The sequence below is a fragment of the Dendrobium catenatum genome, unplaced genomic scaffold (assembly GCF_001605985.2).
Source record: "Dendrobium catenatum unplaced genomic scaffold, ASM160598v2 fragScaff_scaffold_743, whole genome shotgun sequence".
In the NCBI taxonomy this organism is placed as follows: Eukaryota; Viridiplantae; Streptophyta; class Magnoliopsida; order Asparagales; family Orchidaceae; genus Dendrobium; species Dendrobium catenatum.
The window spans coordinates 2002609-2017061 of NW_021319205.1; the positions used below are offsets into that span (position 1 = coordinate 2002609).

At 36.0% G+C, this 14453-nt stretch overlaps 1 protein-coding gene across 11 annotated transcripts in view; it reads right to left on the bottom strand.

Moving 5' to 3' along the window:
* Positions 1-2215: 2215 nt before the first annotated feature.
* LOC110108604 overlaps positions 2216-14453 on the bottom strand; it is a 15404-nt gene continuing 3166 nt past the window's right edge. Inside the window, exons 1-6 of one of the 11 annotated variants that reach the window (XM_028696431.1) lie at positions 13474-14233; positions 11102-13065; positions 3096-3277; positions 2917-2980; positions 2634-2803; positions 2216-2438 (exon numbers count right to left, since the gene is read on the bottom strand). In XM_028696431.1, coding sequence (XP_028552264.1) covers positions 3220-3277; positions 11102-13065; positions 13474-13881 — 2430 coding nt within the window. In that variant the 5' untranslated portion in view covers positions 13882-14233 and the 3' untranslated portion in view covers positions 2216-2438; positions 2634-2803; positions 2917-2980; positions 3096-3219. Of the gene's footprint in view, positions 2439-2633; positions 2804-2916; positions 3306-4346; positions 4404-5866; positions 6454-11101; positions 13066-13447; positions 14235-14453 lie in introns of those variants that run through there. The other 10 variants (XM_028696429.1, XM_028696430.1, XM_028696432.1 and 7 more) reach the window with 10 other exon arrangements.

Consider the following 14453-nt stretch of genomic DNA (forward strand, 5'->3'; position numbering starts at 1 on the left):
CACGGTCCTTCAGGCCAAACAAACCTGTATATGTAACTCTTACCATGTAATGCAATCTATATGATGTACATTTGCTACATCAATCCAAGGCCTTCTCCCAAGGAAGGGCCTCATTTGTAATCGACTGCAAATACTAGTGGATTCATTCAAACTGGGCCAGGCCCCGTGGTTTTTCCCCCTTTTTAGGGGTTTTCCACGTAAAAACTTTGGTGTCTCTTATGAATGCTACACCCTCTTACTTATCTGTTTGTGTGCTGGATCTTCGTACAATGCTAAGACGTTAAACTAAATATTTCTCTACCGTCGCGAATACTCCAGGACCCAACAGTTATATATATTGTTAAGAAGATATTCTCAAAACTAACTCAAGTGAGTTATTTTTTATTTAAAAGTAAGTATAATTGTTCTATTATATAATATCAATTATTAAAATAACAATCGAACTAGCATTCTCCTTCTTGAAAATTATAAAGAATTGTCTGTTAGATCCAACCATGAAACTGTTAGATTGAAACATTTTGCAAATTTAAAGTTTTATTTTTTATGATATAATCTATTTTTTTAATGTTATTTGAATATGAAAATATGTAAAATTAGAAAAAAGAAAATGAATTTTGGGGAGTAGCTCAATTTTTTTTAGAAAATTTCAGTGTATATTTTTATTTTTTTTCTAACTATTTTACTTATTAAAATTTTAAATACACATTGAGAATAATTTGAAAAATCATTAATTTGTGCCCTCACTAATAAAAACTTCTAGCTCCGACCCTGCCCACACTCACCCAAATGCAGATCCCCACCCCCACCCACAACGGACACCCACACCCTTCAAGACTGCATTCAACATCAGGTATTATGGATATTATAATTTTTTAGTCATATTTTTTGGGATGATTAATGCACCTGCTATTTTTATGAATTTAATAAATAGAATATTCAAGATATATCTTGATCAATTTATTTTTATGTTTACATGTAAGGATTATTTTTTTGGAGATATTGAGATTGCACATACTATATGCAAAATTCTTCAAATATGAATTCTAGTTAAAAGCATTTTCTTTATGGGGCATATGATAAATTAAATAGTGAAGAAATTTTTGTACATCCACAGAAAGTGTAAGCAATTTCCAATAGGCCAAGACCTACTATCATATTTCAGGTACATAGCTTTATGGGTATGCATGGATATTACATAATATTTATGAACAAATTTCTCGTATTGCTATTCCTTTAATGAGATTGATACAAAAGGTAGTGCCTTTTGAGTGGACAATAGGTTATAAGTATAATTTTCAACTACCAGATTTTTTAATTTTTTTTTTTTGTAAAACTCGGTATCTTCAACAACTGTCTTTTACCAACTTATAGAAACGGAGTGTGCGTCGTAACCAAACGACTATTCTTCAGACCATGAAGAGATCCGAATTAATCTCCATCAGTTGCCACGGATGCAAATGTATAAACCCTCAGGCACCTCGGACGGCCAATTTGACTTCCGTCAAAGTGCGTTGATGACGTTGCGTTACGCACCGCAATCTAGCTATTCAGAAAATAACAACAAAGCAACTATATTAAAGTTGTAAGTTTATATATATTGTACATATATATATAATTTGAATGTTGTAAGACTTTTTGTGTCTTCATTTAGACGAAATCTAATTTTTATTTCTTATTTAGACGAATATGATTACTTTTGTTCATTTGGAAATGAAAAACTTGGTCTTTTTCAATATTCAATTATTATTGATACAAATTTTTTCATTGAGAATATCGTAAAATTTACTTATATATTATATAAAATTTACTTTTTAAATATAAGTTTTTTTAAAAATATGCAATTAGTCCACAACATATATTTTTTTATTATATTTGAATCAAGGTCTTAGTCTTTAATTTAAATTAATTAACAGTTATTTTAAATCATGAAGCCATTAATTATGCTAAACCCTTATCATGAAAGTGAGAAAGAATTAGTCCACAGCATATATTTTTTTATTATAAAGTTTGACCGACTCCTATATTTCATAATGGGTAATAAAGATTCATCAACACAAAAAAAAAGATAAGTTATTAAAAAACTATCCCAAACAAAACCGTTACAATTTCCATTCATCTTTCTCAAAAACAACTTTACAAAACAATTTAAAAAAAAATTGCATAATTTTTATGCAATTTTTTCATCGAAATAGACAGTTAAAAAAAAAAAAAAAACTGCAACAAACGAGAAAGTTAGGACATTTTTGCATTGATAGTGTTGAGATCATACCATGCGATTTACAAAGAATTTGTTGATGTAATCTGAACGAGCTCAATTGAACATTCTCTCGATATTCCATTTTGCATTTATACAACAAAGCATACAGCTCATTAGACTCAGCTGCAAAGATGTCCTAACTTGCTTTCTCTCTATCGGCATTAGCGCAGTACACTAATTCCTGAAAACAAATTATCCTTCAGATCAATAAATGAGAAGTACAATTTATATTAAACAACCGAAGTCTACATAGATAAACAGTTTTTAATACAAAAATTTTAAAAAAGCCGTCTTAAAAAACAGTATGAAAACTGTCCCAAACGAAGCCGTAGTCACATTAGTTGGTGCTTATGTTTCATAAGCTGAACTTTCTTACCAGATCACCTCGATTAGAGCTGTAAGAAGCTAGCAATCCAACAATTGATTCTTCTGGATTCAATATCTGGAATTCTTCAGAGGAGTCCGCTTGGACCTTCTCAACTTGGTTAGACACAGCTCCACAGAATCATTTTGACGCCTTTTAACAAATGTTTGAATGGCGATGAACTGCGCGCAAAATTGCATATATATATATATAGTATATAATTTGATTAAATGAATAGTTTTCTTAAGCTTGAAAATTGAAGGCGATTATCAAAAGGTTTGGAAGTATTATTCACTTGGAGTATTTGTCTAATAGCTATGGTTGGTGGACAGCAGATACATGGACTTTCCAAATGCAAGCTTTGTTCCTTCAAAGGAATCAGTTTCAGATGTACAAGAGCGAAATATAGTATTTAAGTTGAGGGATTTTGAAATGCAGAATATTATCAAATTGCTCTAGTTGTTTGGTGAATACCTTATCTTCATTTTCCTCCAAATTACGCAGGTATTCCATCAACCTGGCTAATCGAGCCGCCTTCAAAAATCTTCCATTATAACCAGTGCTATTACCATGCCGAGTTTGGCTTCGAGCACCACCTTTACCCCATGCAAGCTCTATGTTTCCGGCTCGCAATTAAACTCCAACAAAAATTGGAGCTACCTCAACATGAGCCGAAAAGCACTCCTATTAGAGTATAGAAGAGACCAAAAACATAACTAATCTATGAAATGGAACATTGCCAAAGAAACAAAAAGCAATAGGTAAAAACAAAAAGCAATAGGTAATATAGCTCACAAAAAAACCAGGACTAACCAGGACTCCGATTAAGTAAGAAGATGGAAAAATTAGTACATATTAGTGTTGTGCAAGTAATTACAACGGAAATAAAATTCACACAACATAAACACAGTGATTTACGTGGTTCAACAAAGATGCCTACATTCCTGGGAGGGGATGATGATTTCACTATATTGGAGAACAATAGGGAATTACAATGAGCTCTCTCTTCCTCTCATCTCTTACATTCAACAACAGCTCCAATGGCTCTATTTATAAATTTGAGCCAAAGTAAATTAAAAAAAAAAAAAAGCTTCCTAGTCTAATCCTAATCAAATCCCTAATTACTGCAATAATTAGATCTCCTAATTAATGCATCAATCAAATTCTTAATTAATACAATAACTAAATCCCTAATTAATGCATCAATCAAATCTCCAATCAAATCAACTTAATTCGAGAAATAATATATTCCTTAATCAATTACAATAATGAGCAATTAAAAGCTTTTCAAATAAAAGTTTATTTTAATTTGGAAATAATTCTAAATCAACAATTAGGCTTGTCATTCACTCCCCAAGTTGCCCGTAGACCTTTCAAGGGGATTTAAATGGGAAACTGGGAAATCATCATCATCCAGGGCTTGCAAATTCCCTCCGAGCCATATTTGAGAAAAAACAGCAGGCATCGTGATGGAATCCCACAAAGCAGGTGTAACGCCCCAAGATCTAACTTGGAAAGAATTTCAAGCAATCCATCAACAATTTACCATAGCTATCTATAACATCAATCAAACATTCTAGCAAAAATCTATAACATTTAAAACATCAATGTATAAGTCGATTCATTCTCAAAAGATCATATACAATACTCAGGAACTATACTAAGAACTGACATCTATCCAGTCCTGAGTACAAAAGAATATCTATAACCAAAAAGAACAAAAACCTGGAGATTCCTGATCAACCTCAATCTCCTACTCCCTTGCCCTGACCTGAAAATATTAACCACATATAATGAGCTTCAAAAAGCCCAGCAGGTCACCTAATACCTACAACTGAAATCAAAGCACGGTACTAGAGACAATATGCATGTCTATCAATCAAATCCATAACAGTCAATTGCACATGATCAATGAATCTATGCAAATACGGAAATCAAATCAGTAGTCAATGCAGCGGTAGAAGAATCAATAAACAGTAGGAAATCAGTCGATCAGTCAAATCAATGGTATAAAATCGAATCAATCAAAATAATACTTTCTGGTCAATTAAATCGATCGGTATGAAATCATAAAATCAATACAATAAAGCCAAGTCTATAATAGCAATGAATCAGATGCAGCAGTTCAATACAGTGTAGAAGCAATAGTATCAATGAATCAAGAGATGAATCCATAGTATCCATAACCATAGCATCAATAAATCAATTACAGTATCCATATCCATACAGTATCTATAACAGTAGCAATGCGCAATGACAGAATATAAATATCAATAAAATCGTACGATAACAGTAAGTCCGTAAATCCGTCAGTAAATCCAAATCAATAAAGCAATAAATCCATCACGAGTCAATGTCGTACACATGCATTTACATACAATAGTCTTACTGAACAAGTACAATCACTGGCTATTCGATAATCCATAGTGCTGTTGTAAAGATCCATACATCTATCCGTTGGTTTAATAAGAGTCGTCACTCTGCGCCCGTCGGCATATTAAACTCCTTATGACTCCCAATCGTTATATCAATGATCAATGGTTTAAAGGAAAGTCCGTCGGCCCACCATCCTGTACAGGTCAAGTTAATCTCCAACCAACGGTTCAACCAGGCTCCACTTGTCTTTCAGTATTCAGTATTAGATAGTCACATTCATATGCATTCAAATCATCAATTTCGGGGAAATCGGAAATCGTACGAAAATCCAACGGCATAACGGCAGTATACGGAATTTACACAAAAATCACCAAATCAGAAATTTACCAAATTACCACAGAACGTGCACAACATCAATATAAGACTTCTATTCTACTGAAGCAACATCAATTAGCAACCTGATATTTATCTATTCGATTAAAATCGCACAGAACCCAAAATAATCGGTAGAATCATTACAGAAAATACTCAAAACGTGTAGAAAAATCATATCAATAACATATCAAAAGTTGTGCGGTGAAAGTTTCGTCAATACAAAATGCGGCGCGTTTTTCGGTAACGAAAACACAATTCTGTGTACAAAACGACCAAAACTCAACATCTTCGAAAACAGAAATAGGATTCGGAGTCCTTACCACGAGATAAACAATCCTTCCAACAACGGCGACGGACGAAAAGCGCTCCGCGGCCTCCGAAATCCGGCTTTTTGCTTTGCTTTTCTTCTCTTTCTCTCTCCTCAGATATTTTGTTTTTATAAAAATATTTTCTCTCTCTTCAAAACGAGCTGATTTCCTTATAAAACAAACCTGCACATCGTCCAGGACGATGTGAACAAAAATCCAATCGTCCAGGACGATGTCTCAGGACGATAATTACGGTTTTGCTCTCGGAATTTTTGTCTTATCTGATCGTCCCAGGACGATCCCAACATCGGCCCGGACGATCCACTCCAGAAAAATCAGCTGTTTCAATGCACTGATCGTCCTGGACGATCTCAATATCGTCCCAGACGATCCTGGGAGAAAAAAAATCAAATTCAGAGAGCAAATCAAAGGAACGAGCTCTCATAGCAGGCATCGAAAAGCTTCCAACCTGAACCAACAAAATAACAGTTCCCAAAAGCATCATCTAATTTCACTAATAAACAATGTGAATTTCTGTAGTCCAGTATAACCAGCATTACAGCAATTCTAAAAGAGCTTCTCTGTACTTCCACTTAGAAACTTTATGAAATACAACTTTTTTAATATTATGGCAGATAGTAGTAGAAGTATTGGAGTTACCAAAGTTCCTTTCATTCCTTTCTCTCCACATAGTAAAGAGAACAAGTAATAAGCATCTAAAGGTTCTTTGCATTAGTAAAAGCCGGCACCATAGCATCAACGATCTCAAAAATCTGTAACACGCTATGTCTGAATAATTGATCTTTAATTTCAGAAACCAGCTCAACAATCACAGAAAAAAAAGAAATTGCATTCAAAGAAAAGATGAGATGAGCTTTCTATAGAAGATTGGCAAAGGCAATATATAGGATCCACCATAATGCTTCTTTTAAAAACATCAGCTGTTTTTAAACCACCTACTAGAGCCATCCAATAGTAATAAGTAAAATTCAAAACATAGTGTTTATGCCAAACAAATCTATGCCAAGAGCAAGACAGCCCACTATTATAAAATTCAACAATGAATCACTTAAAATTCTCTTCATCACATAGCTCCAAATTCAGACAAACAGAAGTAGGTCTTAGTCTGTGTGAGAATCGATTGTGTTAATCAATCGGATTATACTATCGTCTCGAAAATCAAGTCAATTTCTCGTGTTCGCCGAGGTGGTGCGGGGGTCCTCCCTTGCTTGGGTTCAGGTGATTTGCAGTTGAAAATATTTTTCGGTACAACACACCCGACATTATGTGTCCGAGCACCCCGATGTTGTGTACCGGAGCACCCCAGCATTGTGTTCCCGAGCGCCCTATTGTTACAAATTTTGATGGGAGAATCACAACGTTGTATTTTCGACACCACTGCGCTGTGTAGTGTCGTAGCACTGCTTATTTGAGCGCCACAGCATCGTCAGATGGATTGGGATCATAGATTTGAGGGCCGCTGCGCTCAAAACTGGTGTCGTGGCGCTTCGAGGCGAGCTTGACAGTTTTCTTTCTTGTTTTTCTGAAGGGTGGCATCCCTTTAGCATTATTAACTTTTCTTTTTCTTTTATTTTGTGTGTGAGCACGGTATATGAGAGAAGATAAGCAAGAAGAGAGTGAGATAGAAGAAAGATCTGCACTTATTTCTCCCAAATTCCATAGTGAAAATTTTGGTGTGGTGTGGCTCCAGATTAGAAGCTTTCCTAAAAACAATGAGATCATCAGCATATGGCAGGTGAGACAGGTTGTACCTATCCATATCCAAAGCTATAAAGAGTGGAGTTACAGTCAAGCATAAAAATCAATTGTGTAAGTCACCAAAAAAAAGTTATAAATATGACAAAAAGGAGCAAGCCTACGGAAATGGAAAGTTTTTAGATCAAATAAATAATGAATGCATGTCATGAGGACATCGTCAGTGATTTCGACATGTGTACCATCGGAGACACCGGAGATCGACGGTCACGATCATGAGTTTATATTTTGAGTCATTTTATGTATTAGTTTATTTTATTTTTCAGTTTTACTGTTTTACCCTTATGAATGGTCATTTGATATTGTAGCCCTGAGGGCATTTATGTCTTTTAGTTTTGTTTCATTTTGGCCTATTTATAGGAGGTCTCATGCATTGTACTAGATGATGAAGATTGAATGAAAATTTGCCTCTTATGTTCTCTTTGTGAGTTCAACCCTCCTCGATCTCTTAGTGAGTTTGTAGGAGAAGCTAAATCTCTTTGTGAGTTCTAGGTTCTTTCTTGCTCTGTTATTCATTTTCGACAAACTAATTATCTTCGAGAGTTCTAAATTTTCGCCAAGATTATTTTCGTGGAGATCTGAATTGAAGATAATTGAGGTGAGTGGATTTATAGCAAATCGAATTCCTAGAAATTCCCCTCCTCCCTTCCCTTCACCCCTTGTTGCCACCTCCCCTTGAGCCGCCCAGGCCGCCGGCCTGAAAACCCCACCCGCCGGCCAGCAGCCGGCCAACAGCCCGCCGGCCACCCCTTGGACCCCCATGCCGCCGGCCCCCTCTAGCTCCCCCATTTGAATTTTGAATTCCCCTCTCTTAATGACTTTCCTAATTAAGCCATATTAATTTGGGAAATTAATTAAGAGGAGTTACACATATTTGAAATTCAAATTCCCTCTTATTTTCATTTGAATTTGGGAGTTACTTATGATAATCAATTCTGAAATTAAATTCAGATTTTTTATTATGTTTATTTAATTCTTTGTGGTCCCCATGTAATTAATACTCAAGCTCCTCTCTCCTCTACTTGTGGCCTGCCCCTTAATGGGCTTTTCTCTCTCCCAATTTAAATTCAAAGCCCCACCAAATCAGCCCACAATTATCTCCTCAATTAACACCTCTAGCCATTAATGGATTAATTTGAAATTTCAAATTAATCTCCCTCCAAAACCCCTTGAAGCTGAATTTAATTCAGTTTTCTATTTTTCCCCTCTTCCCCTTGCTCACGGCCAAGCCCCTCCCCTCACTAAACCGCCACCTTCCCCCCTCCTCTTCCCCCATATTTCCATTTGTGCTCCTTCAACTCCTGGCAAGAATGCATGGCGGATCCGGAGCGTGATCACGGATTTGTGTTTGACTTTCAAGGGGACATCGACGTCGTCCGGTCGCCATTCTTTGACGCTGGGTTCGGCTTCGACCACACCATTGAGGATTGATTACCTGAACCGTATTCTTTCCACCCTCGTGGACGTCATCGACGAGCAACTTCTGGTAGACGATTGGATCATCAACAGGCGTCCATCATTTTCTCCAAATCCGATTTCTTCCCCGGCAACTAGTCCTCTCGGGATCACCTGTCTACTAGTGGCATCGCTAAGTCTACTTACAATCCTCCTCTGCTAGCCACCACTTTCAAAACGAGTGAAGGACTTCAAGATGAATGATCTAGATTTTAAATTTGAGGTTTTATTATAATTGGCTATTTGCATTACCTAAATATTTGGTTATTATTTTGCAAGTTCTAGTAATCTCAACGTGTAATCTATTTCTATTGCTTAATCTTTCAACGCCATATTCTTAAACTTTAACTTGAGTAAACAAAGAGTTATTTGGTAGCAAAGTAAAGTTCATCACTTCTATTAATATCTTAACTGCAATTCTTGTTTCCATGCATTATGTTTCACATCAGCATGTCCTCGCATACCCAAGTCGCATAGATTTATCAATACATTCTCTACAAAAGCCATGTAGGCACTTCTTTACTGTTCTTGTCTTTCAGATGATCCCTTGCATATAGCAGAAATTGACAAAGAGGCTTTTCTCGAGAAACCAGATAACAATATGCATTTGAAAAGAAAAAGTAAACAAAATTCATTTGACAAGAAAAACTAAGGCAAAATGCGAGCATTTAGATAAAGCTTAACATTGGAGAAATATATTTATAATTTAAGCGGACTTCTGCTTGTGTTGCTCTACCTAATATAAATGTCTCCTGGCTAGAAGGAATAATCATAATTGCTAATGTGACATTAGAGATTTGTAGTATGCAAATCTACCATTTTGCTCATTTTTTGAAAACATTCATAAGCATGCTTACATTCTGAATTTCAATACCTAAAAGCCAAATAGCTAGCACATACAAGTCAAAACCTTGAACCATGGCTGTCATAAGTCCAAATACAGTAACACACTTGAGTTGCCCAATTTTCATGCTGGCCAAGAAATGGCATGGACTACAAGACGGTTAGCTGGCTAGCAGAACAGACTTCTTAAAATTTAATATATTTGTTGATTTGTCCATTTATTCTAAATGAATGTTCTAATGGTGTAGCATATGCCCTCATGATGAAGATAAGCATCCAGGTCATATATGCTTCTTGCTAGATAGATCATCTTGAGGAAATAAATGCTTCTTGCTTGACGTTTGCATATACATTGTAATTAACAAGAATTTCATGACATGCATGACCTACAAGGCATATATCACACACAATTCAAGACCTTGCAACATGTCTGTCATAAGTCCAAATATAGTAACAAGCACTTGACATGCCCATCTTGTGGGTACTGGGACCAAGAAATAGAGTGGGCTAAAAGAAACATAACCTGCTATATATGCCAGAACAAAATTGTGAATATTAAAATTATTTTCCAACATGCTCATTCTAAATGAAAGTTTTGATATTTTAGCATACCACCCTGACAATGATAAGCATCCAAATCATAAAAATAAATATTAATATATGATTTTGATTCAAAACGACATTCCAGATCCAATGGAACTAAAATCAAAGTCTAAATCAAGTATTTCAAAAGTTATGATTTTTTAATCCTCTTAATTGAATGTTTAAGTCCTTCTCAAAGCTTCAATCACTCAAGGCATGCTTAATGAGTCATTAGGATCATTCTAATGAGTGTTATGGCATGAATAACATGTAAATTATCTTAATGATTTCCAGGACTTGATTAACTTGTAGATAACAATTAGTAAATATTAGACTACACTACACATATTTGTTATTATTAAATCAAAATGGAGAGCTGCACATAAGTGTATATTCAACATCTTTCTCTGCTTAATAATGACAAATAAATATTGATGTGAAGGGATAAAAAATAATATGTAGATCTTCCCCCCTCACTAAATGAATAATTGAATATGTAAGTTATGACCAAAATATACAATAATACAACATATGACTACACAATATAGATTATCTTTAAAAAAAAACATACAAACAATTAAAAATAACACCATACATGCATTGCTTTGGTTCTTAACAATTAAATATTTGCCATAGAACTTTTGATAGACCTATGATCTACTATATAGGTGAAGTTTGATCTTTAATGAAAGCTCTTTGACTATCATAAGCTAATTTCCTGGAATATCAAGTATAATATGGAACATATCATCTGTTTCCACATACTTGTTTAAAAGCCAAATGAAAGTGAGGAGCTCATCTCCACTACTCAACTGCTTCATATGCATGTTTGCCCTTGAATTTTTTGCCACATGAATTATAAGCTCAGCCCATGTCATAGTTAAAACTTGCCATCTCTCGTCTTCCTTAATTTTAAGCATCAAATCAGCAAGTGCTCGTGCAATCGCAAAAAAAGATTTATTATTATCATTCCACACTGTTGGAGTAGTCATTATCTTCTTGCACACCTCCTCAATTTTTGCATTTTGCATTTTGTAACTGTGAATGAACTGAACCATATCATCAAATGCATGATAAAATAACACCGAGCTTTCTTGTACAATGGTAGACATCATCTCTGGTCGCAGTAGCACCGTATACATCATATAGTTCGACAAATACTTACAAGCTTTCATCTCTCGACACTTTCTTGTTGTTGATATGCTTTCTTTTTCCAACTCTCTCCGATGAGGACACGAGGGATGTAAAGGCTTTGGATTCCAATGAAAGCAAAGCTCAGTTGTGATGTGCCATATAAAAACTTGTTGATCAAGTGATATCCCATCTAAAAGCTTAACAAATATTGGGATAGCCCAATCTATTACTTGCCAGATAGCATAAAGTCCTGCCAGTTTATTGAATTTTAAATTTTGAGCATATCCTGGGACAACCCAATCAGAACGGATTATTGCTAAACATTTTTTTACATTTGAAGCAATGATCTTCATAATCTTCTCGTTTGCATGTGTTGGCTGCAACGCCTGCAAGGTATAAATTTCATTTATTGTAGTTCTCCATCCTGGATACAACTTTGTCTCCTGCGCAAAGTTTAGCTTTTCTACAATTGAATTCATCATCCTTTTATGAAGAGCTCTATTTGGTGCATAAACATTGAGGCAATTATTGAGTAAACTCAATTGTGGCATCTTTATCGACCAACAGCTTCTCTTATGCCACACAGTTTTAATTCTAACAATGCAGTTAGCAAGCAACACACTCAAGTTTCTTAATTTCTTAACACTGAGGAGAGAAAAAATCATCCAATCCGAGAACATGAGCATAATATTAGCCGTGACATCCAAACATATAGAGATCACAAGCAGAATATATGTGATGATCACATCAAACTTCCCAAAATCATCCTTTGGCACTATAAGAAAAAGCCAAAAAGCCAAGAAAATACAAAAGGAGCAGAGAACCCGAAGAACATACCCAATTATAGAGTGATTTATAATAGTTTTGGTATAAATCTCATCATAAACATAACTAAGCACCTTACTCATCGCCCTCCAAACCTCCTTTGTTGTCATCTCCTTAATCAAATTTCTTGTTTTAGTATACAACTCGAAGTGTGGAATAAGATTGATGAAGAAAGGCCTACAAGCAAAGTATAAATAAAAAGCTTGACTCAAAGGGTTCAAATCTTCTAGCGATAGTTTTCTATAAGAGGAACTAATGGAGCTATGGAAGCCTTTAGTACTAGCTTTGTAAAGCGAGTAAGAGCGTTCTAAATATTTAACGATTGCCACTAAAAATATCAATAGGGTGGGGGCAAGTAAGCTTGTGTTTGGAAGGGAGCGAAAGACGATATAGAAGGCAATGATGAGCCCATAGCCGAGGCTGAGAAGATGGCGGGCCCAAAGCTCATTATCTTCCATGGAGTAAGCTATGATAGTGTCGGGGCCACCAAGGTGGAGGATGAGGAAGGGAGCCCAAAATGCGACAATAGCATTGGAGAAGGAGGAATCATTCATGTCATTGCATAGGTGGGCCAGAACAAAGTTCGCAAGCAAGTCGGCGATGAGGTAGCTACCCCATAAGATCATTCGCATCCAGCTCAAAGCAAAAGTTTTTCTAAGGTGGCCAAGAAAAAAAAGGACAATTTGGACGGAGACGCTGAGCAAAATCAAGACACGAGCATCCCAATGTATCCATAGCTGCTTGTATTTCTCTGGGATATCCATTGCACCCTGTTGATGATCAACTTATAAGAAAATTATTATGTTAAAAAATAATTGATGATAAGCAAATGCTAATATAGATGATAAAATTATTCAATATACTTTGAATTCATTTTAATATGAATATTTTTCAAAATTTTATAAGATATTTTTAGGAATAATCATAACTTATATATCTTGTATTTAATTTATTAAAAAAGTTTATTCAAATTATTATTAAATAGAAAAAGATGCTACATGTAGATTGCACTAGCAATAATCATCTCATCTGTGTTACTAGGCCAATAGGGGTCTTTTCAAATTATTGTTTGCCAAGGAAAAAACTGGGACTCTGGGTAATCAAAATAATGTGAGCAGAAAAATAATAATAATAACGTAGCTGAGATCTAACAAAATTCCCGCAGAGTAGAAACCCGCCTCCGGTAAGTCCGTGGAGAAGAAGAAGGCGGAAGCATCGGAAGGCCGAGAAAGCAGCGGAATCCCGCCTGCGAGAAGCAGAGAAAGAGAAGACTGCAGATGCGTCGGAGAAGGCTGAGAAAGCGCCGGAATCTTGCCTGCGAAAAGAAGTGATGGAGAAGCCGGAAGAACCATCAGATAAGGCCGACATAGCACCGGAACACCGCCAACAACAAGCAGAGAAGGAGAAGACAGTGGAAGGGTCGGAGCTGGACGTGAAAGCACCGGAAGCCCGCCGGCAATAAGCAGAGAACGAGAAGAAGGCGGAAGCGTCGGAGAAGGCCGGGAAAGCACTGGCGGAAAAGGAATCGAGGGCGGAGGATAAGCGCTCCCGGCTTCAAAGATGCTCACCGACGCCCCCTCTCCCATCTGAGCTCGCTAAGTACGCTTTCTCTAAAGGAGTTCGTGATCTGACAAAATTCCCGCAGAGGACAAACCCGCCGGCGGTAAGTCCGTAGAGGAGAAGAAGGCGGAAGCATCGGAAGGGCGAGAAAGCAGCGGAATCCCGCATGTGAGAAGCAGAGAAAGAGAAGACGGCAGATGCGTCGGAGAAGGCTGAGAAAGCGCCGGAGAAGGCCGGGAAAGCACCGGCTGGAAAGGAATCGAGGGCGGCGGATAAGCGCCCCGGCTTCAAAGATGCCCAGCGACGCCCCTTCTCCCATCTGAGCTCGCTAAGCACGCTTTATCTAATAAAGGAGCTCGTGCACTTATTGAGTTGGGGATTTACGTAAATATTAAATAATTTTTAGTATTTATATATCTAACCGGTTCTTTTTTCAATTTTATATTTATGTAACATCTAATATATATTTAAATTTTAATATTTATTTATATGATACTTAATTTTTTAAGCACATAAAAAATATCATTTTTATTATTTTTTAGATAAAATATATCTTGTTTTATACTTATATTTTTATATAATTAAAATTTATATGCAA